This window comes from Dipteris shenzhenensis, chromosome 21 (genome assembly GCF_047967505.1).
Source record: "Dipteris shenzhenensis isolate YYH24624 ecotype China chromosome 21, Dip_SZ_1.0, whole genome shotgun sequence".
Lineage (NCBI taxonomy): Eukaryota > Viridiplantae > Streptophyta > Polypodiopsida > Gleicheniales > Dipteridaceae > Dipteris > Dipteris shenzhenensis.
The window spans coordinates 27719106-27742639 of NC_141616.1; the positions used below are offsets into that span (position 1 = coordinate 27719106).

Sequence of the window (23534 nt, forward strand, 5' to 3'; positions counted from 1 at the left end):
ATCAACCTTTTCTGTAGATGACTGAGTAATCGGTGCGTCTATCTCCTATGTGTTTGAGGTTTTCCATTTATCCATTGGAAGCACCACTTCAGCAGCAGATTGAGCAGCATACAAACCTTCATCCATGATACTTGGAGGAGCATAGAAGGAGGCTGATTGTTGCAGACAAAGACCTTAGAAGAAGTCTTCATCCTGGGCTAGCATTTAGGGCAACAAGGACGGATCAAAGGGGGAGCTTGGCCGTTACCATTGGGGTGTGGTTCAAAGAAGCAAGGAGGACAAGCAACCAATGTCAAGCACATGCCTTACCAATCCTTGTCCCTCATCTAACCACACCTCAATGTCAGACATCCTGATTGTGACATTGGGGTCTACATACCTTACCTCAGCAACATCTAGAGACGTCACCACGAAAAACTCTCCATTGATTACGACATTAGCCATATCCTCTGAATGTGAGTTGGACCCCTTCTTGTTCTTCTGATCAGCCTTCTTCTTTCTGCAATCCTTCGCAAAATGTCCCGGCGTATCACATTTGAAACAATTCTTCTTCTTTTTTCTTTTTTTCTTGTTTTCCTCATCTGAAGAGTCCCCTCCATCATTGGTCCTTCTTGGGCTTGCAACTGCTAGCCTTACCCTTTCCCTTGTCTTTGCTCCTGTCCTGAGTTGTAAGGGCACCTTCATACTGTTAGGAAATGGAGTCAAGATGAGTGAGTTTGGTGTGTTCTAGGATGAATTCTAGTCTAGTGTGTCCTATGGATGCCAAGTGTCACATTGGGAGTTATCCCATATGCATTGGTGTTCATATGTGTGTGTGTTCTATATAAGAGCTATACTTGTCTAGTGTCAAATCAAGTGAGTATCAAGCCTACAACCTCTCTGGTCTACATGTGAGTACTTTCATTTTGTTCATTGCAAGTCTAGTGTGTCCTATGATGCCACGTGTCACATTGGGAGTTATCCCATATGCATTGGTGTTCGTATGTGTGTGTGTGTTCTATATAAGAGCTGTACTTGTCTAGTGTCAAATCAATCAAGTTTCAAGTCTACAACCTCTCTTTATTTTATTTCCATTGAATTATGTCTCTCTTTGAGTATTATTCTCTCTCTCCCTAGCCCACCCTCTCTCTCTCCCTCTCCACCATGCACCTTCATGTGGTATCAGAGCCTCCTTTCCTACCTTCCCTTATCCATGCTCAATATAGAGAATGAGGGAAGCCCACAAATGGAAGCCATCCTCTCCTCCATGATTGAGCTACCTATGTGAAAAGGAGCAACTCGGTCACCATTCTTGTGGGTATTTCTGGGCGTCTTCGTAGAAGAAAAAGACAACCTGTTTTTCTCTCAAAACCACTCGTTTTTGCCATTTTGGGGGCATTTTTGTAAAGGAAATAGTTACTTACTGTTGTGGAGATGTTTAAACTACTGCTCACCCTAAAAATGATCTCATTTGGAACCCATTTTTGAAGAAACTACCTACTTGAAGAAAGCTATTGCTACATCGACCATTGGCGTCATTATGCGTGCCATTGCTGCTCATTGCCTCTTCTCCTTCACATGAACTGAGCTATTCTCATTTTGCCCACAAATTCCTGCTCCATCTCTCGCATGATGACATCTCTATCCTCCGCCTCTTCTGCTTTCAGTTCCAGCTCTCAGTTTCGTCTCTTTTCCCGCTCCTAAAGTGCTGAAGAATAAAGTTGCCATTTTTCGAGGTACACAATGCGCTATCTCTCTTCAAACTCATTGCTCTTGGATTAGTTCAAGGAGGAAGGATTCTCTACTTGGCAAACTAAGGTTCAATTGCTCCTCATGAAAGAAAATGTATGGAATGCTATTGAGGATGACGCTCCCACAACGGATTCTACACAACTCAAGACATGGAAGCAACACAACACAAAAGCTATTGCTATCGTCAGACTTTGCCTCGATGATACATTGATTCATTACATCGACTTGAAATCAACGGCAAAGGCGATATGGGCGCATCTCGAGAATCTTTTTGGTAACAAAATCACAAACTCCAAGGTTTTCTTGAAGTTTCAATTTTATAATTCGAAAATGAAGGATAGTGATACCTTGAGTGCACATTTAGAAAAAATTAAATCTCTTGTGCAACAACTTTCCAATCTAAAGTATCCCCTAGACGACGAGGACAAAATGGTTGTCCTCATGAAGAGTACAGAAGGAGTCGCTCACTTTGAGCATACTCTTGAAATACTTAGGCTTGCCACGACTACCTTTGATGATATGGTGGCTCTTCTACTCGAATAAGATCGTCGAATAAAGATTCTCCGATCTCTTCTTCAAATACTACAAAGGCTCTTGCCTCCACTATCAGATGGAAAACCAGGCCTACACCAGCACATGGAAAGTCAAAGCCATTCAAGCCTCTCAAGTGCACCTTTTGTAACAAGCTTGGTCATACAAAAGACAGATGCTACCAGAAGCTTGCCAAACAGCAATCTAAGGACCATGCCAGTTGGGTTGCAACTGCCACAAGTGACGATGAAGATGACGAGCCTCCAATACAAGGTCATGCTCTTACTGCTGAAAACCCACATCTCTCTTTCCCTCTAGAGGAGAACGATGGAGATGATGATCCATATATTTTCTAAGCATGGTCTATTTTGGGTACTCTGCCTTAAGTTGTTTCAAAAAATGAATGGAATAAATGATGTGTGTTGAGTCAATAAGGTGTTTGGCACCATGTCCCGAATTAGTCCCTAGAGTCAAGACGGGGATGTATTATGGGAGCCAGGTATTGGCTTTGATAGGTCTATTTATCAAGCCCGGCATGTAAGTTCCAAGAAGTTGGAGCATTAGTCTCCTAGACCTCCAAGTTAGCCATGCATCCATGCATGATGAACGTCTGAGCCATGTTAGTTAAGCCTCTGAGTCTATACCATGCTCACTAGCCTCTGAGCCATGCTCACTTGCCTCTGAGCTAGCATGGGATCCATGTCCAGTTCTAGACCGTCATTGCACAGTTTGATGACCGTCATTGCCATGCTCTGTTCTTGGTTCCATTCCAATAGTCATTCACCTTTCCTCCATTGGGAGGTGTTATGAAATGGAGTCAAGATGAGTCAGTTTGGTGTATTCTAGTGTGAGTTCTAGTCTAAGGTGTCCTATGGTTGCCACATGTCACATTGGGAGTTAACCCATATGCATTGGTGTTCATATGTGTGGCTGCGCTCTATATAACAGCAGTACTTGTTTAGTGTCAAATCAATCAAGTATCAAGGCTACAAGCCCTTTGGTCTACAAGTGAGTACTTTCATTTTGTTCATTGCTCTTGCTATTTCATTTCCATTTCATTATGTCTCTCTTTGAGTATTATTCTCTCTCCCTCGCCTACCCTCTCTCTCTCTCCCTCTCCACCATGCACCTTCATGTGGTATCAGAGCCTCCTTTCCTACCTTTCCCTTCTCCATGCTCAATCTAGAAAATGAGGAAAGCCCACAAATGGAAGCCATCGTATCCTCCATGATTGAGCTCCCTTCCACTCCTTTCTCCCCATCTTGTTCTGTTGTCCTACCTTGGCCTCATCTTCGGAAGCTATGGAGCCTGGTTTGTTGCCCACATGAAAAGGAGCGACTCGATCACCCTTGTGGGCATTTGTGGGCGTCTTCATAGAGGAAAAAGACAATCCATTTTTTGCTAAAAACACTCGTTTTTGCCGTTTTGGGGGCATTTTTGTGAAGGAAATAGTTGCGTACTATTGTGGAGATGTTTCTACTACTGGTCGCCCTAAAAACGACCTCATTTGGAATCCGTTTTTGAAGAAACGACCTACTTGAAGAGAGTTGTTGCTACATCGACCATTCGCGTCACTATGCGTGCCATTGCTGCTCATTGCCTCTTCTCCTTCACATGATTTGAGCTATTCTCATTTTGCCCACAAATTGTTGCTCCATCTCCCACATGATGAAATCTCTATCCTCAGTTCTAGTCCTCAATTTCATCTTTTTCCCGCTCCTAAAGTGCTGAACACTGAAGTTGCATTTTGCCAAGGTAAACAATGAGATCTCTCTCTTCAAACTCATTGCTCGTGGAGAAGTTCAAGGGGGAAGGATTCCCTACTTGGCAAACTAAGGTTCGGTTGCTCCTCATGAAAGAAAATGTATGGAATGCTATTGAGCATGACGCTCCCACAAGAGATCCTCAACAACTCAAGACATGGAAGCAACAACACTCAAACATTATTGCTATCATCAGAGTTTGCCTCGATGATACTTTGATTCATCACATCGACTTGAAATCAACAGCCAAGGCGATATGGGCGCATCTCGAGAATCTTTTTGGTAACAAAATCACAAACTCCAAGGTTTTCTTAAAGTTCCAATTTTATAATTTGAAAACAGACAATAGTCATACCTTGAGTGCACATTTAGCAAAAATGCAATCTCTTGTGCAACAACTTTCCTGCCTGAAGTGTCCCCCAGACGACGAGGACAAAATGGTTGTCCTCATGAAGAGTATAGAAGGAGTCACTCGCCTTGAGCATACTCTTGAAATACTTAGAATTGCCACAACTACGTTTGATGATATGGTGACTCCTCTTCTTGAAAAAGATTGTTGGAACAAAGATTCTCCGATCTCTTCTTTAGATAATACAGAGGCTCTTGCCTCCACTAGCAGATGGAAACCCAAGCCTGCACCAGCACATGGAAAGTCATAGCCATTCAAGCCTCTCAAGTGCACCTTTTGTAACACGCTTGGTCATACGAAGGATAGATGCTACTAGAAGCTTGCCAAACAGCAAACTAAGGACCATGCCAGTTGGGTTGCAGCCGCCACAAAGTGACAATGAAGATGATGACCCTCCAACACAAGTTCATGCTCTTACTGCTGAAATCCAACATCTCTCTTTCCCTCCGGAGGAGGACGATGGAGATGATGATCCATATATTTTCTTAGCATGTTCTATTTTGGGTACTCTGCCCTGGGTTGTTTCCAAAAATGAATGGAATAAATTACGTGTGTTGAGTCAATAAGGTTCTCTGCCTTGGATAGTCATCCTAAAATTATATATTGCTTTTATATTTATAGAGTTGGCTCCATGTCCCTAATTAGTCCCTCGAGCCAAGAGGGGGATGTATTGTGGGAGCTAGGCATTGACTTTGATAGGTCTATCTATTAGGCCCGGCATGTGAGTTCCAAGATGTTGCAACGTACATTAGTCTCCTAGACCTCTAAGTTGGCCATGCATCCCTGCATGATGAACCTCTAAGCCATGTTAGCTAAGCCTCTAAATCTATGCCATGCTCACTTGCCTCTGAGTTAGCATGGTATCCATGTCTAGTTCTACACCGTCATTGCACAGTTTGATGACCGTCATTGCCATGTTTTGTTCTTGGTTCCATTCCAGTAGTCACTCACCTTTCCTCCATGAGGGGGTGTTAGGGAATGGAGTCAAGATGAGTCAGTTCGGTGTGTTCTAGTGTGAGTTCTAGTCTAGTGTGTCTTATGGATGCCACGTGTCACATTGGGAGTTATCCCATATGCATTGGTGTTTAAATGTCTGTGTGTGCTCTATATAAGAGCTGTACTTGTCTAATCAAGTATCAAGCCTACAAGGCTTTTTTTTCTTTCTTTCTTTTTTTTGGCAAAGAAAGGAACCTTCTATTAACGCTTGAAAGACTTCATACAAAACAGCAGCCCCAAAGGTGCTGAGCATGGAAAAAACGATAAAAGGCTTAAACAAAGACCGGCCTATTCCAGAGAAACCCAGCTCACTGCCTAGGGGATCTCTAGTATTAGGGCTAATAGCCAGGTAGCGAGAATATACAACTAGCGAATCCCTCGCGGAGTGTCATCAAATCTTGAGCTACAGTCTCCTGCACAGTGTCGTGACCTGCCTGCGGATGGTCCTCCATCTCCCCTTTCCGGGATCTCCTACACAAGTGTCTCAACTCCCTGGGCTACCGTCTCCTACACAGTGTCATGACCTGCCTGCATATGGTCCTCTACATCTCCCCTTTCCAGGGTCTCCTGCACATGTGTCTCAACTCTCTGCCATCTCTGAGCTCGTACCTAGGGCTGCTCGTGCTGCTAGCTCTCCCTCTGTCTCCGTCTCCTCCGAGCTCTCCGTGAAAGCTGTACCACTTGGGGCACCTCCAAGTCCTCTGAGTCCACTGGAGACTCTCCCAGAGGAGTCTCCTCTCGCTCTGCAGAATGAGTCGAAGCAGGCTCAGGGACCCCTAAAGGCTGAACTGTAGGCTCTGGGTCACCCGTAGGATGAGATGGATCCGGAGTCCCTGAACGAGGCCGACGACTAGGGCAATCCATAATAAAGTGACCTCTCTTCTGACTGAAAAGACACTGATCAGGAAGACCCTCGTACAAAACCCTCTGCTGAATCTGGATCCCATCTCCCGTGGAGTACGAAATCAAAGTAGGCAAAGGTCGAGGAGGGGGGAACTCTGAAGTGAGTCTGACTCTCGTAACACCTGTACCAGCAAGTGACTGAGCATAGGAAAGTCTAGCACCTAATGGGATGATTGTACCTACCACACTAGCCATATGCTCCACAACTCTGCGACAAGAGCTGACCTCATCAGGAAGTCCAGGGAAAAGCATCCAAAAAGAGACCTGTCGCGGTCTCGAGGAAGTAGTACTGAAGTGCTTCCGCCAAGGCCACAAATGGATGACTCTGCTCTGAAACTGAATCGGAGAGCTCATAAGTACTCTTTGGGCCTGCTCTGCAAACTGAAGGCCAAAAGAAAAGTACCCTCTGCCAAGCAATCGGAAAACCGTAACTGAGACACCCAATGAGGCCATGTTGGTGTACACCCAATCACGTAACTATTGGCCTCTACCGGGTAGAAAGCCAATGATATGCGTCCAACGAAAACCCTCCTCTTCTGCCTCAATCATCTGCACATGTCGGGAGGAAAAGAAACTGTGACTTCGATCTCCTCAGGTTCGGCGACGGGAGTGGCATTAGTGCCCTCCATTGTCTCAGCTTGCGCTGTCCTGAGGGGAGGAGCTACCTCTGCAGAAAATACCCACCAAGAACTCGCAACCAACCACTAGTCAAACCCCAAGAACTTGGTTGAATGCCCCAAACTTCAGCCTGCGTGGGATAGCAAAATGAGGATCAAACCCAAGCCTGAAAACAGTCCGTTCAATGCTGAAGCAGAAACTCCGCCAATGCCCTGGAACCACGAGCAGCAACAGCCCCGGAGAGGGCCCTGATGCAGCCCAGCCTGAAGCGCAAAAGGAAAGGGGGCGGACAGCAGCAACAGCCTGAATGGCGGCGACGGGCTGGCGGCCTGGCTGGCGACCTGAAGGCAGCCTGGATGGCGGCATGAAGAGGGGCGACCTGAAGGGCAAGGGGCGACCTGAAGGGCCGGGGGGGCACGGCCAGACGGGCTGGCTGATTGCAACGGGGTGGTGGCGGGCAGCTGCAGACGGGAACTCTCACATTCTATCGGTAGGGAGATGTTGGTACATTAGTCTCCTAGACGTCTGAGTTGGCCATGCATCCATGCATGATGAACATCTAAGCCATGTTAGTTAAGCCTCTGAGTCTATACCATGCTCACTAGCCTCTAAGCCATGCTCACTTGCATCTGAGTTAGCATGGGATCCATGTCTAGTTCTACACCGTACCTCCATGGGGGGGTGTTAGGAAATGGAGTCAAGATGAGTCAGTTTGGTGTGTTCTAGTGTGAGTTCTAGTCTAGTGTGTCCTATGGATGCCACGTGTCACATTGGGAGTTATCCCATATGCATTGGTGTTCATACGTGTGTGTGTGCTCTATATAAGAGCTATACTTGTCTAGTGTCAAATCAATCAAGTATCAAGCCTACAAGCTCTTTGGTCTACCTATGAGTACTCTCATTTTGTTCATTGCTCTTGCTATTTCATTTTCATTTCATTATGTCTCTCTTTGAGTATTATTATCTCTCTCCGTAGCCTACTCTCTCTCTCTCCCTCTCCACCATGCACCTTCGCATACTTCTTCTCTTGAGCCTCCTGCTGCTGCAGAAGCAATGAAACTAGCTCCTCAAAACGTTATTGGTGCCATCCTCTGGCCTGCAGTTATTGTGGTAACGAGACTATTATAGCTCTTTGGAAGCATGCCAAGAAATAGGCTAGCCATCCTGGTTGAATCCATCCTTTGACCAACTGCTGCCAACTGATCCCTCACCACCTTCATCTTGGTGATGTGGTTTCGTACTAAACCTGCCTCATCCATGCTCACACCATAGAGCTCTATCTTTGAGGTTAAGAATCCTTGCATTTTTGTTTAGCTCTTACATGTCCTCAGTGTGGTCCACGCGGCAAAGAAAGTGTCCGATGTATGAATGTAAGAAGTACCACATCCATCGTGATGCCAATTATAATTGCCAAGGCCTCCGCATCACGTACATGTCATGCTCTCGCAAAGGGGGATTCTTCAACAGGACCTAAAGACTCAAACTCAGATGGTGACTGTGACTTAAAGGGGGACAACACAAAAAACCACAGTTGGAGCTTGACGGTCCAGGTAATTGGATTTGTGCCTGGGATATGATGTTTCGGGTATGGTGTTTGGTTGCAGACCTAGCCAGATGGAGGACGGGTTGAAACAGACCCTGAGAGCTTGGTGTCTGGAGGACTTCACGCTGTTCACACATCATGAGGGGGACAAGTGGAGGAGGTTGGCACCTGCAGAGTTCAAGTTCAAAGGCGGGTTCCTGATTGAAGGTGGTGGTGCCATCAGGTGCTGCCAAAGACGGAACTGTGTGCCAAACAGGTGTGCGAAAGCAAAATGGGACCTGGTGGAGCAAGAGCCACTGGTTGAAAAGCCAGAGAAGGACTATTTTAACATTGGACTTTTCCCGAGGGCTACGACACGGGAGCTACTGGAGTATCATCATGGATGTGTTGGTGTTGGGCCAAGATGGATCGGTGAGAGGGGTGTTGGAAATGGATAGGTCACCTCCCCGTTTGTAAGCTCTCAAATGAGGAGAACATTGGGGGGGGTGAACCTAGGGTCTAAGTGATGGCCACATGGGCAGCATCATGGCTGCCATGGGGGCAGGGATCAGATAAAGAAAATGGTAAGCAAGGGGCTGCCACATGGACAGCAGCAAGGCTGTCATGTGGGGAGCACAAGAGAGGTATACCTGGCACCAAGGCTGATGCAGATTGCGCTAACATCAAGAGATGTATGGACTGGGTACAGGTGCTTGGAGCATTCTATACGGAGTTCCACATGGCCTGACAAGAAGCGCATCAAGAGCTGGTAGATGGAGCAGATATGCTGCGGGTACGAAGGTGCCTAGGGGATGCATTGTGCACGAGATAGGCCTGCAATAGGGCATGAAAGAGGGCTGAAACTGGCCATTGGCGCAATTCCATGTGGCAGGTCAGCCCAGCAAATGGCCCTGGGGGGCCTGGTTTTGTGTGCCCCTTTGGGACGGTTTTGTGGCAGACCAAGTCCACCAGCAAGGGGGTCAGTTCAGCCCCCTGCTGGGTCCGTTATTTCTGGACAGGCCTTGGGGCCTATTTAGGTGGCCCTTGTGGCCTCATTTGACATCATCTGGAGCAGCCCTCTGAGAGCAGACAGGAGCTGCAAGAAGGCGAGCTTTGGGCCTATCCACAGGAGGTGAAGGTGACCCCGAAGGAGCTGCAGAGTGAGTTTGAGTGGCAACCCACCTGGGCTGAGCTTCCAGACAGCAAGGTGGAGAGATCCTTTGGACAGAGAGTCTACATACACTCAGTGGAGCACACGGGCTCAGAGATCTAGAGGTGCTAGGCATTTATTAGAAGAACCTTTTGGTATTGTATCTTGTCCAGTTTGTGGACGGACAGAAATCTAAAGTGTTGCTTCTATATTGTCTATGAGCACAGCCTATTTGCTAGTCTGCACATACACATGAATGTTGTGAAGTAGACACACTTGATGAAGCATTGATTCCATAGTGAACACTTCCACGTGTAATTCCTGGGCTAACTATCAGTCTTCCGCTGCGGGATACCCTCTGTGAGAAAGGTCATTTCTCTAGCAGACCGGTCAAAGGCTGACTGATCAACAAAAGCTGACCGGTCAAAGGCTGATTGATCAAAAGCTAAATAATCAAAGGCTGACTGGTCGAACCGACCAGATCAGGTCGGTTGGCTAGCTGTTCAACCGACTAACGAGCCTGACCCAACCCTACATAAAGGGCTCCTTGGGCACTTTGTAGGCATTTAGTCCTGCACCTACTCAGCCCTGCTCCTGCCCTCTGTGCGTGCCAAATCGCTCCAAGGACAACCATACACGCAGTGTATTTCAGTTTCAGTTCAGCACATTCTCTCCCACACTGCTCTTAGCTCTCTCAGTCACTTTCATCTCAGTTCATCTGTCTCACTCACGCAGTAACTCTGCATGCACGTGGACAGCACTAGCCTCGCAGACGTGTCCATCATCAGTGGGAGCAGCATTGAGGTCTTGCTATTGATTGGAGCTACCTCTCAGGTCTTTTCATGTTCACAGCGTTCTCTTCAGAGTTGCATTCCGTGCGCTCTAGAAGAGTGTCTTTTGTATTTCCAGTTTTCCAAGTTAAAAGCCAATTCTCCCTTACATTGGGAGGGGGCCCTGAGTGGGTGAGGGGCTCAATCAATTGTCAGCTCTCTTTCGCTTACCCTTATCTCCTACTCTCCCTCTCTCTTTCTCTGTGGTGCATAAGTGAAAGACACCTCACTAAAGGTTTAAAGAAGGTCTTGCTGCAATTACACGATCATTAACCATAGCATGTTATAGTTCTTGATTTCCCCGAGTCTCCACTTTTTTCAATAGTGATTTACAAGAGGCCTCTTACAACAAGATGACTTTGGACCTTCATTTTCTATAGTTGATAGTTGGATTTGTTCAGCTTGTCGGTCTCCTCAAGATCTAGCCACCTTGAGGTAAACCTTTAGTGAGTTGACGAGCTTTGTGACTTAACTCAACATCAAACTTCCTCAACTCGAGATGAACTCCTTCATTTAGTGTTGATGTAGACTTAGAAGATTTCAGCAACATGTCTATGAGACCATGTTTGCAACTAGGCTATGATATCATGCCAGAAACCATGATATATTCTGATACCATGGAGATACCATGTCAAAAATCTGGACTTGGCTTGTTGTCCTCGAACAGACATAGCGAAAACTCGTTATCACTTGAGGGACAACTGACAAGGCAAAAGCTTCTCGAATCATAGCCCTTTTTCGACCAGTCTGGAAGAGGAGGTCTATATGGATAAGCCACATTGCTTTGAGGTTAAAGATAAGGAGAAGGATGTTGGCAAATTACAAAATCTTTTATGGATTGAGATAAGGACCTCCTCCTTCGTACTGTAGATGAACATTTTCAAGAAAAGGGATTCAATAATATTCTTTTTATTATAATCTCTACACATAGGCTGATGGCAAAGGCAATATAATCCTTGCGGTGTTATACATGTCATCTCTTTTATGGATTGAGATAAGCACCTCCTCCTTCGTACTGTAAATGAACATTTTCAAGAAAAGGGATTCAATAAAATTCTTTTATTATAATCTCTACACAAAGGCTGATGGCAAAGGCAATATAATCCTTGTGGTGTTATACATTGATGACATAGTCATCAATACCAATAACAAGCACCTGATGAAACTTACCAAAGAGGACCTGAATAAAGCTTTTGAACATGAAACACCTTAGCTATATGCATTATTTTTTGGAATAGAAGTCTCAAGAGTCAAGGATAAAACATTCATATCCGAAACAAAGTATGCAAATGAAATCCTCAAAAGATTCAGCATGGAGGCTTACAAGCCAATACATACACTGATGAATCTTGGTGAGAAGTTATCGAAGAATCAGATAGTCCTAGAGTGGATAGAACTTTATATAGGAAACTCCTAGGTAGCCTAATATATTCGACCACCAACATACTGGACATAGCTTTTTTAGCTATTGCAGTGTCCCAATATACAGCTGATCCAAAGAAATGCCATTGGAAGGCAGCCAAGATTCTTCGGTATGTCAAGGGAAGACCGACTTTTCTAATAGAACATAAAAGAAGCAATGATTTAAAACTATCATGATTAACTCATATTGATAGGGCAGGATGTCCAAATGACCAAAGGACATGACCGGTGTAAAACCGAATCCATTGTTCATCAAGGGAGAGTATTGGAAAACCTTGTGACAGACTTGGATATAATTCATTAAATCACTACTGGGCTGGTTTTGGGTTAGGATTATTTAAAGGTCAAAAGACTGCTCATTAGACCTTGTGACCCATATTATGTCATTGACTGGTGGTTAGAGATGTCATCGACTGGTGGTTAGAGTTTTAAGGGGCCACATGATATGGTGTACCCGCAACATGGAGGGGATGGGTGCCACATGGTACTAAATCAATGATCTAGCTCATTGCTTTGCAAAGTGTCACACAGCATCTATGCATGCCTGTTAGTGCATTCTGAATGAAAAAACTCACATATGAGGGGGCTGAAGCCCTAGCCTCGGGGAGAAGTGGCTGAGGCCCTAGCCTCGGGGAGAAGCCTCCGGGTGGCTTCACCCTCACACATCCTCACTTCCTCAATAGGGTTTGCTATGTATTGGGTTCATTGTTTCATTTTGCAGTTAGTTGCTGCGTTTCAGTTTTGGTACTTTCATTGTAGGCAGCGTTGGCATTTTTCATTTCAGTAATTCAGATTGGTATGTGCGTGGAGGGCATCACAATCTGGGCCACCACTCTGTTTTCTTTCAAGAACATGTATTGCGGAAATATGACACAAGATGGTTGATAGTGTAGAAGTTTACTAGGTTTATCAAGAGCTTTCAAACATACCGCCTTTATCAGCGCGTTCCAAGCAATCCCACCCAAGGACTCCTGTTCTTTCTTTGACTTCAGTGGCATAAGCCTGCTGACAAGTATTTGACATGCGCGACTCACAGCTTCGCAACTTCCTTCAGAGGCAGTGCTGCCTCCTGTTATTCCACCATGCGGCAGGCTAATGCTATCTGCCTGCACAATGCGTACCTTCAAAGATTCTGAGAATGCTCTATCTGCTGGAAACAGCTGACAAAGTCCATATATAGCTGCCTGCTTCACTTTGGTCCATAAGCCTTGCCCTATCTCGATTCCTCCAACCTCAACCACCACAGAACCATCCGCAAAGATACTAACTCTTGCAGGTCTGGACATTTGCTCTACATTGTATATACATGGTATCATTGATAATCCCCTTTTTAACCACTTATTGGTTAGATTGAAATTACGAACAGCTTTTTCTGTTGCCTCCATACGCTTTGACAGTGTACTCCAAATTGAAGGTAGAGTGTATCCTTCAGAACTATCAATATTAGAATCACTGTGGAAAACTTTGAGACTGTCAAGCGTGTGCATGTTCCTTTCAATCACTGTGTGCACATCTAAACCCAAGGCGGCCGCAATGTGCTCAAGCACAGTATCAGCAATGAATGATCCCTGAACATGACCTGGTGCTCGCATGGATGATTTACTAGATAGATTTGTTTTGCATACTTTGTACTCAACATTCAGGGATCCCCAGTTGTATTTTTTTAGCCCCCCATGAACCAAAAAGGGAATAAGTGGACTGAAGTCTTCTGACCAGCCGGCATCAATAAAAACCTTTGCTTGAAGACCAGTCACCTTGCCACTAGATGTGAAGCCAACCGAATAAATTGTCTTAGTTGGATGTCGTCCACCCATCATGCTCATGTCAGCGTTACGGTCCATATACATTCGCACAGGACATCTGAGCTTATATGCTGCGACCGCGCATGCTGCTGCCACCTGAGACTCCAAAAGTCAAATAAGAGGGAAGACTGTTGGAGTGTGTCTTGAAAATTAATACTAAGATTGAATGGCTTATTTAACAAAGATGAAAATACATCATTACCGTAATGTTCCTGAATCCTTTCCCTCCAAAACCACCCCCTACTCTTCTTGTTATTACCCTGATGTTATGAGCTGGAAGACCAAGACAAGCAGAGATACATCCTTGTAAAAAATCAGGGCTTTGACAAGAGCTATAGAGCTGCATGCAGTCATCTTCATCTGGAATGGCTAGAGCTGTTTGGGTTTCCATGTAGAAAAAATATTGTGACCCTGTCCTCACCTATAAAAATCAAGTGTTAGTTGCATGTGCCCCAACCAATGAACGCTTTCCTCCTGAGCGGTGAGCATTTCCAAAAGAGATCAATGTGGACACTTTCTTCTGAGGAAATGCAAATTCATAATGTTACTTATTACAAAACAATTACCTCAGCCTCTTCGATTCTGTGGTCTGCTTCAGAAAATCCCTTATCAATGTCTCCTACTTGTTTTGGGTCAAAGTAAGGTGGAGCTGGAAAGAATGCATTATTTTCCACTGCATCTTCAATAGACAGCACAGGTGATCCCAAGCTATCCAAATCATACTCCACTTTCACTCTTTCTGCAGCATCTTTTGCATGTTGTGGAGAATCTGCAATCTGGATAACCAAATGCACAGAAATTCTATACTTTGGATATAGAGAACTTAGGTCGAACAAGATTGTTCTTTCTTCTTAAAATTCACAGCACAGAAAATGTTTTCCTCCGACTTTGTATTTTTGCCTGTGCTTTCAACTCCTTTCAGAATTTGTTTTCGTTCTAGTTTTATACAGGGCAGAGAAGCTCAAAATGCATATTCATACTTCCATTAGACGCTGTGAAATTCTACCATACGTATTGAAAACCCAGAAGATGGATTGAATGTATACCACAACACCTAGGGGATGGCCGACGTACTCTGCCAGATCTGTTGCGAAAAGGTTTTCTGGCGCACCAAAACGTGTAGCTCCAACGTTTGCCCCAGATTTGGGAATGTCATCAGCAGATATATATGCTACTACACCAGGAGATGCAAGTGCGAGTTTTGGATCAACAATTTTGATCTTGGCATAAGCTTTTTCACTTGAAACAAATGCTGCAAAGAGACAATGATCTGGAGAAGGGATGTCATCCACGTAGACTGCCTCTCCTGTAACCACAAGAACCGTCAATCCCACGACCTATCGTTGAACAAATGCGCAAACAAATTATAGTGTCCGGATAATCTGCTTCACAAGTCCCGCGTCAAAGATGCTGATAAGCGATCCAAATACCAGGGTGGCTACGTTGGAGTAAAAGGAATCGAATCGCTTATTTGTTTGAAGGAACAGACAAGCCATCAAAGCCCGAGGAGAGTCTAGAATAAAGAAAACATAGGGCGCTATCTACCTGCTGCTTGAATTTTAGCTTCGAACTTTTGTATCGGTTTGCCAACTGAATAGTTCTCCTCACAAGGTGGTACAGTTTGTTTCCCAGATATGTGAATCCCATCAGTGCATGTTTTTGAATGGTTGGACTCTATGGAGGCGTTCTGCTTTCCGTTGGAAAGCCTTACTTCATCTCCGTTGGAAACATTGAGTGAACCATTGGCCAAAGGGTGCCTCAGCTTTTCCGGCAACATTGGTCGGAAAAAATCAAATAAGAAGCCAACGGCGATACTAGACCTGAAACTGGCTTTCCTTGTTCCTTTCAAAGGAGCTGCTATCTCAGTCTTTAACATCTCGATGGCTTCAAGGAGAACCTCCGAACTCATCGTTTTGCCGATAAGGAAACTTTCTACTGTAAGTGCTCGAATCGCGTGCTTCTGTCCAAATGCACCAAACGCCAGTTTTACGTCGATGATCGTATGCTTTTCACCGGATGGATTTGTTTCGGATGAGGCCGAGACGTCTGCAAGGAAAGCAGCGTTGAGAAGTGCCAAAGAATTTCCCAGATGACGTGGGGCGGCCCTGTAGCTCTTGAAACAGCGCGTCGTGCAGGAATTATCGTGAGGATTTCTGTCACCAAGAACTTCTGCCAATTCTTCACGTTCATCACGCGATAAAGGTATAGAAATCGACTCCAATATTACACCAGGCTCTAGCGAACCCTTCTGTAAGAAGTCATCCATGCGCAAAACGGAGACCTTTCCATTGGCACTTCTCAGCTTGAGAGTCACACCTATAGCTAAGAACAGAGTCGCCAGATCCGAGTCGAACGACAACTGTTGAGCCATGATCAAGTTACCGCCGATGCTGGCGCGATTGCGCACATGAGGATTGGCCACTCTTTCCAGGTGGGAAGCGATCCCTCGAAACACCGAAGCATTGGCAGATTGTGCAGTCCGCGACTTGTCCTCCAGTGCATCGATCAGCTTCGTGATACTCACAGCAGATCCAACCTCTATCGAATCGCTCGTCTCTGCAAGTGTTAGCAACTCGGGAACATGGCTAATGTCGATGTACACCTTCGGCTTCTGATCCTTGTAGTAGCCGGAGCTCGTGTTTCCCACGACCAGTTTCACTCCAGTTCTGCCGTGATCGAGCCCCTGATGCAGTCGCAAAGCTTCGAAAACGGCTTCTAAAGTAGGAGTCTCAATCCAGAGCCTCTCTTCGCCGCCGTTTGGAGCTGCGTCTAGATACTTGATATTCAGAGCAGCCAGTCCACGGTCGCAGGAAGCCGATTGTGCTCTCGAATTCAGCTCGTCGATCAGAAATTGCGGGAAGACAGGATCTCTCCCCGGAGAGTACGCAGGCAGAAGATTAACATCGGCCTCTTTAGCAGATGTCCAGAACGTGTTTATGCCCAGGTCTTCTACGTCGACGTCTGCAGCGAAGCTCTTACAAGCGTCGAGTATAGGTCTGTAGCCCGTGCATCTGCACAAGTTTCCAACAATTGCCTTCTGTGCGTCTGCCACGGAAAGGTTCGGCAGCGTGCGCAGGTCCTTGTGAGGTTGGCCATCGGATTTCTTCGATTGAGCACGGCGCAAGCAGCCGTACATGGACATGCACATTCCAGGAGTGCAGAAACCGCACTGAGAGCCATGGAAGCCGGCGATTCTCTCCTGCACTGCATGGAATCCCTTCTGCGTGCTGCCGAGCCCTTCGATGGTGGTGACGGCGCAGCCATCTAGGGAGCAAAGCAAGGTGAGGCAAGAATTGACGGTGAACTCTTCAACCCGGCGAGAGGAAACGTCGTAGGTGGAGAGGAGGACGAGGCAAGCGGCGCAGCCACCTGTGAGGGGTAAAGGAAAGAGGAATGTCTCAAAAGAAAGATTTGGAGCTGGATGGAAAGGAGATGGAAGGGGGAATTACCTTCAGAGCAGGAGAGTTTGGTGCCGGAGAAGCGAGTGTGGAGGCGGAGGAAAGAGAGCAAGGTGAGGGAGGGATCGGGGGAGGGGAGGAGGAAGGGGGAGCCATTGACGGAGAAGAGGAGGGGGCGGGATGACGAAGAAGAAGAAGAAGAAGAAGAAGAAGGAGGAGGAGGAGGAGGAGGTGGGAGCGCCATAGCCAGAGCTTGAGGTTGGCTATGGCGATTGCTGCTCGTGGTTGACTAAGATTGAGCACAGTAGCGGAGCCTGGAAGAGAGAACCTTTATACAAAACTTGGCCCAACATGGACGTCGGCCATGGTGATTGTTGCTAAGCGCGGCTATTTTTTCCTTATGGCTATGGCTATGGAGATGCTTACACAGAAAGTAGGAGCATGAGGCAATGAAAGTGGTGTCCCGTGCTTTTATGTGTATGAAGGAAACCTCCCATTGAAAATGCATACGTGATAACACAATTTAATAAAATTATTGATCACATGCATCACAATTTAAGGCAAAACATATTAGATCTTGAACCATCCTAATTTAAGAAGGAAGGTCCCTCTTTTTTTCTCATAGTCTATGCTATTTTAGGAGACTAGTACATACCTTTCATGCATTCCAAGATCATATGAAAATTTGAGAGAGGAGGGGGGGCGGGGGAGATCTTGGGAGATCTTTAAACAAGGCGTCATATTTAAAAAATCAAAGATCTTTAATCAAAAGTATCTATTGGATTTCCTACGAGGCATGCTCCAACTAATGACTTGAGTTTTATGTTTGTAAAGTTTGGAGTGCCCATTCAAAGTTCACTTTTTTAAATGTATTTATATATATATATATATATATATATATTCCAAAATTGGGCCTTACATTGACTTATGGCTCCTACATTTTGGGCATTGGGCCTTACATTGGCCAATGGATGCAACAAGGAAAGGTTTAAGTGGAACTCTTTTATTGACTTATGTGCTACTAGAACGAAAAGCTTAACTGCAAATCTTTACATATTGATCTTAACCTACCTACCTCCCTCTCTGTCTCTCTGTCTCTCTCTCTCTCTCTCTCTCTCAAATCCATTTCCAATCTCTCTCATCCGTGTCCCTTGATGGTGAAGCAAGTGTGGAGGCGGAGGTAAGAGGGATAGTGATTACTACCACTAGGAAGTAGCTCTTACTAAGATAGCTGTATAGCAGGCAGGCACATTCTGCAGATATACTAGATAACATAATTTAATAAAATTATTGATCACCTGCAACCAAAAGAAGAAGTCAAAAGTTGGGGCCAAAAATGATAAATTGCAATTTATCATGCAAGGTCCTCCTTTTCTACTCATAGTCTAGGCTATTTTGAAAAATGAGATATTTTCAATGCATTGCAACTATGCATCATTTTAAAAGTTTTTTAAAATCTACAAGACAAGCCTTCTTCCCCTTCTCTATCAAATCCCTATGAGGCATGCTCCAATTAATGATTTGAATTTTAATTTTACAAAGTTTGGCATACCTATTCAAACTCTTTTTTAATACATTTATGTATAAATTTGTTATTTTATTTTTTTGAAATGGTCTTACAAAAAAATTAAGTGGGACTCTTCTCTCTCTCTCTCTCTCTCAACCATACATAAATCAGAGTACGTCTTTTCTCTGCGCGTCTTGGTCTAAGCACTGATGTCATCCACATAGATATTGCAATGATGCCTCCTCTCTCTGATGGGGGCATTGAGTGCAATGTCATTACACATCATCTCAGCCATAGCACCTGCATAAGAAGGCAAAATAAAATAGATCAATCAATATCAATGCCTCATTGATAATAATATTCTCCAACAAATAGGTTTAAAAAGATAAAACAAGAGAGTAGCATACTTACTAGTCATCTGGAAGATTAACAACCATTTCCACATCTTTGGAATCATTTAGAGTCCCATAGTTGCTTAACACATTTCCCTTTCCTTTCTGTCCATCCAAAAATGGTTGCAATATAGAATTGCAAATGTCAGGATCATTCTCAATAGATATGCATGCTCTCCCAGAATGCACGCATGCTTTTTGCATAGAACCAGTCCCAGCACCTAAGTCCACCACATGTCTAGAAATTGGACACAACAACTCCAAGAAGTACAACATCATGCATGGAGCCTTCTCCAATGCACCTCTCCATGGAATACTCTCTCCATGCTTTATAGTATGCTCACTTGTTGGTAAATAATGATGAAACAAACTACTTCCAAAAGCAATGCCCAATTTGGTACCAACCATAGAAGCATTTCCAAGATTACAAACACAAGACATACTAGCCCGATGAAGAAGGCATAAAACCACAACATCCACCTAAAGACAAGAAAAGAATAAAACTTATGCTTAGTACAAGCCATTTTATTATACAAGAGCATAAATTCTTTCAACAGGTCATTGTAAGACAATTGTCTCACATTATGATCAATACCACCAACTTTGATTATGCAATATGCATCCAAGCATTGCATGTACATTCGATATGCAAACTCCAATCTATTGATCCTAGCATAACGCTCAGCCAAATGAAGAACATGAGGAGCACACATAACTAGGATCCAGCCAGAATCTGAAACAATTGTGGCCGCTACTAGCAAGGAGTAGCGTACATGGTCCTCTGCTAATAAATTCCAAGATGGAGATGTGGAATCCTCTACTCCAAGAGCTTCTAGCTATGTAGGCAGATCAAGAATGACAAAATCTGTAGCCCAAGCAACACTCTTACCGTTTCTTGTTTTTCTTTCACCTCCAAGACCCACAAAGTATTCCTTCATGTCTATATAGGCTTGTGTGAAGTTTGAGACAGACAATTGTTTCCCAAACTCACTAAAACGTGCAATGTGAAGCATCACATGTGCCACTCAGATTTAAAGTTAGAGAGGTCAATGGAATGTACAAAAAGCAGATAGACCTATCTTTCCATTTACATCCTTTCAAAATGGGTGTAGATTGCAGTACCTGCACATCTGTATCCACACCACATATGCAAAGACACAAAGTGATAACAACATATGTTACACAAACAAATAACAGCTTGAAAAAAGATCAAGAGAACTTACCATTATTAGTACCAGGATCTTTTGGTGGCCTATCACCCTTCTTTAGTTCCATACTTAAATCCTTGTCCTTTTTAGTCATCTTCTCAAGTGTTTTTTGAACCTCAATGACTGCATCATCCTCGTGGACTAAATTTAAGCTTGATGAACCCATCTCTCCCTTTTTATGCTGTGTGTAGAGCTCTACCTCCTCCTCGATGCAACATCCTTTTTTCATATCGAGCCACCACGGGCAGTTCTTTCTCTCCCACTCAGAGAACACTTGCTTCCCTTCTTTTTCTATCATGTTTGGAAAGTACATAGAGAATTTTATGTCCTGAATTTTTGTCCATACTCGACATATGGGCAACAATTTTTCAATTTTACCAACAGCTTTTAAGGATTGCAAGAATTTGCATATAATAAGAGTCTTAGTACAAAAGCGAAATACTTAAGGATGGATTTTTAATTGAAAAGGAAAAAACATGTATTGCTTACCTAAATACTAATAATCAAGATGCCCTCGTCATCTCCATTTGTCCTGTTGTAGCTGTAGCAACAGTCATTGAATCCTTTAGATCTTGATAAAGTTCATGTCTGTTCATTGCTTGTATTTCCCCAAAATACTCTCTCAACGTAGGATCTTGAGGAAGCACAAAGCTAGCTTGTTGACTAGCAACCAAGACCTGAGAGAGTAACCTCTCAGATTCACAAAGCAACTGATCCATCCATGCCTCTTTCACCATCCACTTTATGAATTCTCTATTAGCTTTTAGCATTCCATAACTTGTTCTCAAATTTGAATCTGACCCTAAGATTCTGAGGGTTGCTAGTTGTGTCTCCTTTGAGACTTTTGCAATGGAGACATTATACAACTTTTCCAATGTGACAATGGATGATTTATCATGAAATGGGAGGCTCCACAAGATATTAAACCAATCTTCACCATTTGTTGGTTTGACAATAAACAGAATCTACATATAAACAATACATGCAATCGTCACACTCAACCGTATTTTCTAATCATACAATACATGCATATCCCATACCTTGATCATTCTCTAAACAAACATCTTATTCACATCCTTTTTTAATATTATGAGTTCTTTCTCAATCTCAAAAAACATTTGAACACTTTAAAAAATCAACTTTATGTTAAGAATCATTAAATAAACCATACCTTGATCATTTTTCAACCATACTTGAGATTCACATCCTTTCGAATACTTTTAAGTGCTTTCTCCATATTAGCAACACTCAAATTTGGCTGAAGTTCCTTTAGCTTTGCCTCATAATCTTGCTTGTATAGTGGCTAAAATATATTCCAAAGAAATGAATGAGTACAATGAATTAGTTAGTTCTAACTCAAAAGACATCCATGACAAATGGTATGAAACTTACTGCAAATACCATTCTCCCTAGCATCAGAGATGTCAAAGGATACCAAGTACTTGATCCTTTACTGGCTTCATTTGCCCTATGCTTTTCAAGTGTCTTTTTTTCTTCCTCAGAAAAAAGTGATAAGTTCTCATTCTCATCACATGAACACATTGTCTTCGTGTTGTACAAATAATCCTTGAGATTTATTTTCATAATTGCTGTTTCATTGAGGCTGAAAAATAAAAAATATATAGCTTCAAACATATTGAGAATTGTTCACAAAACCCTTAAAAGCTCGAAAAAAGGTAACACATATAAGCAAGAAACCTCTTCTAACTCGCACTTACAAATTGAACCTTTGAAGAGCAGCTATTAGCTTCATTTCTGTTTCTTTCTCTGGAGTAATAAAACTTGCTAAAACTCGAATATGCCATGCCTTTGATGTCTTCAATTTCTCTTCAATTAGAGACATCCATGCAATAGTACGGTGATTCCCCTCCCACACAAAAAACATCTTTCGAGATAAAAATGACCAATCAGCATCATCAACAATCTGTGCCTCAAATTTTGCATCTACATCCCTCCAAACAGGAATCCTAGATTGTTCAATTTGTTTTTTTTTCCTGAAATTGGGCCTTACATTGACTTATGGCTCTTACATTTTGGGCATTAGGCCTTACATTGGCCTATGGATGCAACAAGGAAAGGTTTAAGTGGAACTCTTTTATTGACTTATGTGCTACTACAACGAAAAGCTTAAGTGCAACTCTTTACATATTGACCTGAACCTACCTACCTCCCTCTCTCTCTCTCTCTCTCTCTCTCTCTCTCAAATCCATTTCCAATCCCTCTCATTTGTGTCCCTTTATGGTGAAGTGAGTGTGGAGGCAGAGGTAAGAGAGACAATATTGATTCCTACCACTAGGAAGTAACTCTTACTAGATAGCTGTATAGCAGGCAGGCACATTCTGCAGATATACTAGATAACATAATTTAATAAAATTATTGATCACCTACAACCAGAAGAAGAAGTCAAAAGTTGGGGCAAAAAATGATAAATTGCAATTTATCATGCAAGGTCCTTCTTTTATACTCATAGTCTAGGCTATTTTGAAAAATGAGATATTTTTAATGCATTGCAACGATGCATCATTTTAAAAGTTTTTTAAAATCTACAAGACAAGCCTTCTTCCCCTATGAGGCATGCTCCAATTAATGATTTGAATTTTAATTTTACAAGGTTTGGCAAACCTATTCAAACTCTTTTTTAATACATTTATGTATAAATTTGTTATTTTATTTTTTTGAAATGGTCTTACAAAAAATTTGAGTGGGACTCCTCTCTCTCTCTCTCTCTCTCTCTCTCTCTCTCTCTCTCTCTCAACCATACATAAATCATCTTACTATGGTTCTTCAATGTGACGTTTTCATAAATATAACATTCCATTCACATGTTCCTGTCATCATTTTCCCTTTCTCTCTACAATCCCCTTTCTCTCTCCCCCTCTCACATCCCCCTTCCCTCTCTCATCAGACACATCCCTCAAAATACCCCTTACACTCACACATTGCTTAGAACCAACGATTACCAAAACAAAAGGCGTCGCTAAAAGAATTAGAATATGGTTATGGAGTTTCTCTAAAATATACATAAGCATTTGTATAAAAGGTTAGTAAAAACACTGAGGAAAGAAAGGCCAAAAAGGTGAGGTAGGAGGGTAGTGCATGCTTGAGTTTGTTGTGGGAAGAGATTGTCATGACCCCACTCTAGCTTTCATAGTGACAGCCAAGGGACCCCATTGTGAGTGATGAAGATGGTGGCTTGGAGCTAGAGGTGTGCTTTTCAACGAGCTGGATCTCTAAAGGTCCTGAGAGGAATGGCAGGGGTGAGCCTGTTCTGGTTGCATCCCTTGACAAGAAGGAGACTGCTCAGGTGGGGTAGTCCTCCTATCCAAAAAAGGCTAATTGGCTCTTGTGTGGA

At 43.6% G+C, this 23534-nt stretch overlaps 2 protein-coding genes across 2 annotated transcripts in view; both read right to left on the reverse strand.

Moving 5' to 3' along the window:
* Nucleotides 1-17319, reverse strand: part of LOC147888706 (putative aldehyde oxidase 2) — a 40764-nt gene extending 23445 nt beyond the window's left edge. The window contains exons 1-6 of the mRNA XM_087392346.1: nt 17127-17319; nt 15223-17046; nt 14724-14983; nt 14244-14453; nt 13880-14098; nt 12805-13773 (exon numbers count right to left, since the gene is read on the reverse strand). Coding sequence (XP_087248472.1) covers nt 12805-13773; nt 13880-14098; nt 14244-14453; nt 14724-14983; nt 15223-17046; nt 17127-17319 — 3675 coding nt within the window. The remainder of the gene's footprint in view (nt 1-12804; nt 13774-13879; nt 14099-14243; nt 14454-14723; nt 14984-15222; nt 17047-17126) is intronic.
* A 1462-nt stretch (nt 17320-18781) lies between these two features.
* Nucleotides 18782-20495, reverse strand: LOC147888707 (uncharacterized). The gene is made up of 4 exons (XM_087392348.1): nt 20198-20495; nt 19556-20104; nt 18994-19454; nt 18782-18902 (listed from the first exon to the last, which is right to left on the reverse strand). Exons 2-4 carry the CDS (start codon nt 19685-19687, stop codon nt 18782-18784), a joined length of 714 nt encoding a protein of 237 aa, XP_087248474.1. The 5' UTR covers nt 19688-20104; nt 20198-20495.
* Between the last annotated feature and the right edge of the window lie 3039 nt (nt 20496-23534).

Bases quoted from the DNA above. Each gene is read 5' to 3' on its own strand.
- LOC147888707 (XM_087392348.1), bottom strand. From the start codon at position 19,687: ATGTGTGCTCCTCATGTTCTTCATTTGGCTGAGCGTTATGCTAGGATC. The intron at 19,455-19,555 runs GTGAGACAATTG...TCTTGTCTTTAG, and splicing joins TTGGTGGTATTGATCATAAT to GTGGATGTTGTGGTTTTATG. The intron at 18,903-18,993 runs GTAAGTATGCTA...ATTGATCTATTT, and splicing joins GTTAATCTTCCAGATGACTA to TATTTTGCCTTCTTATGCAG.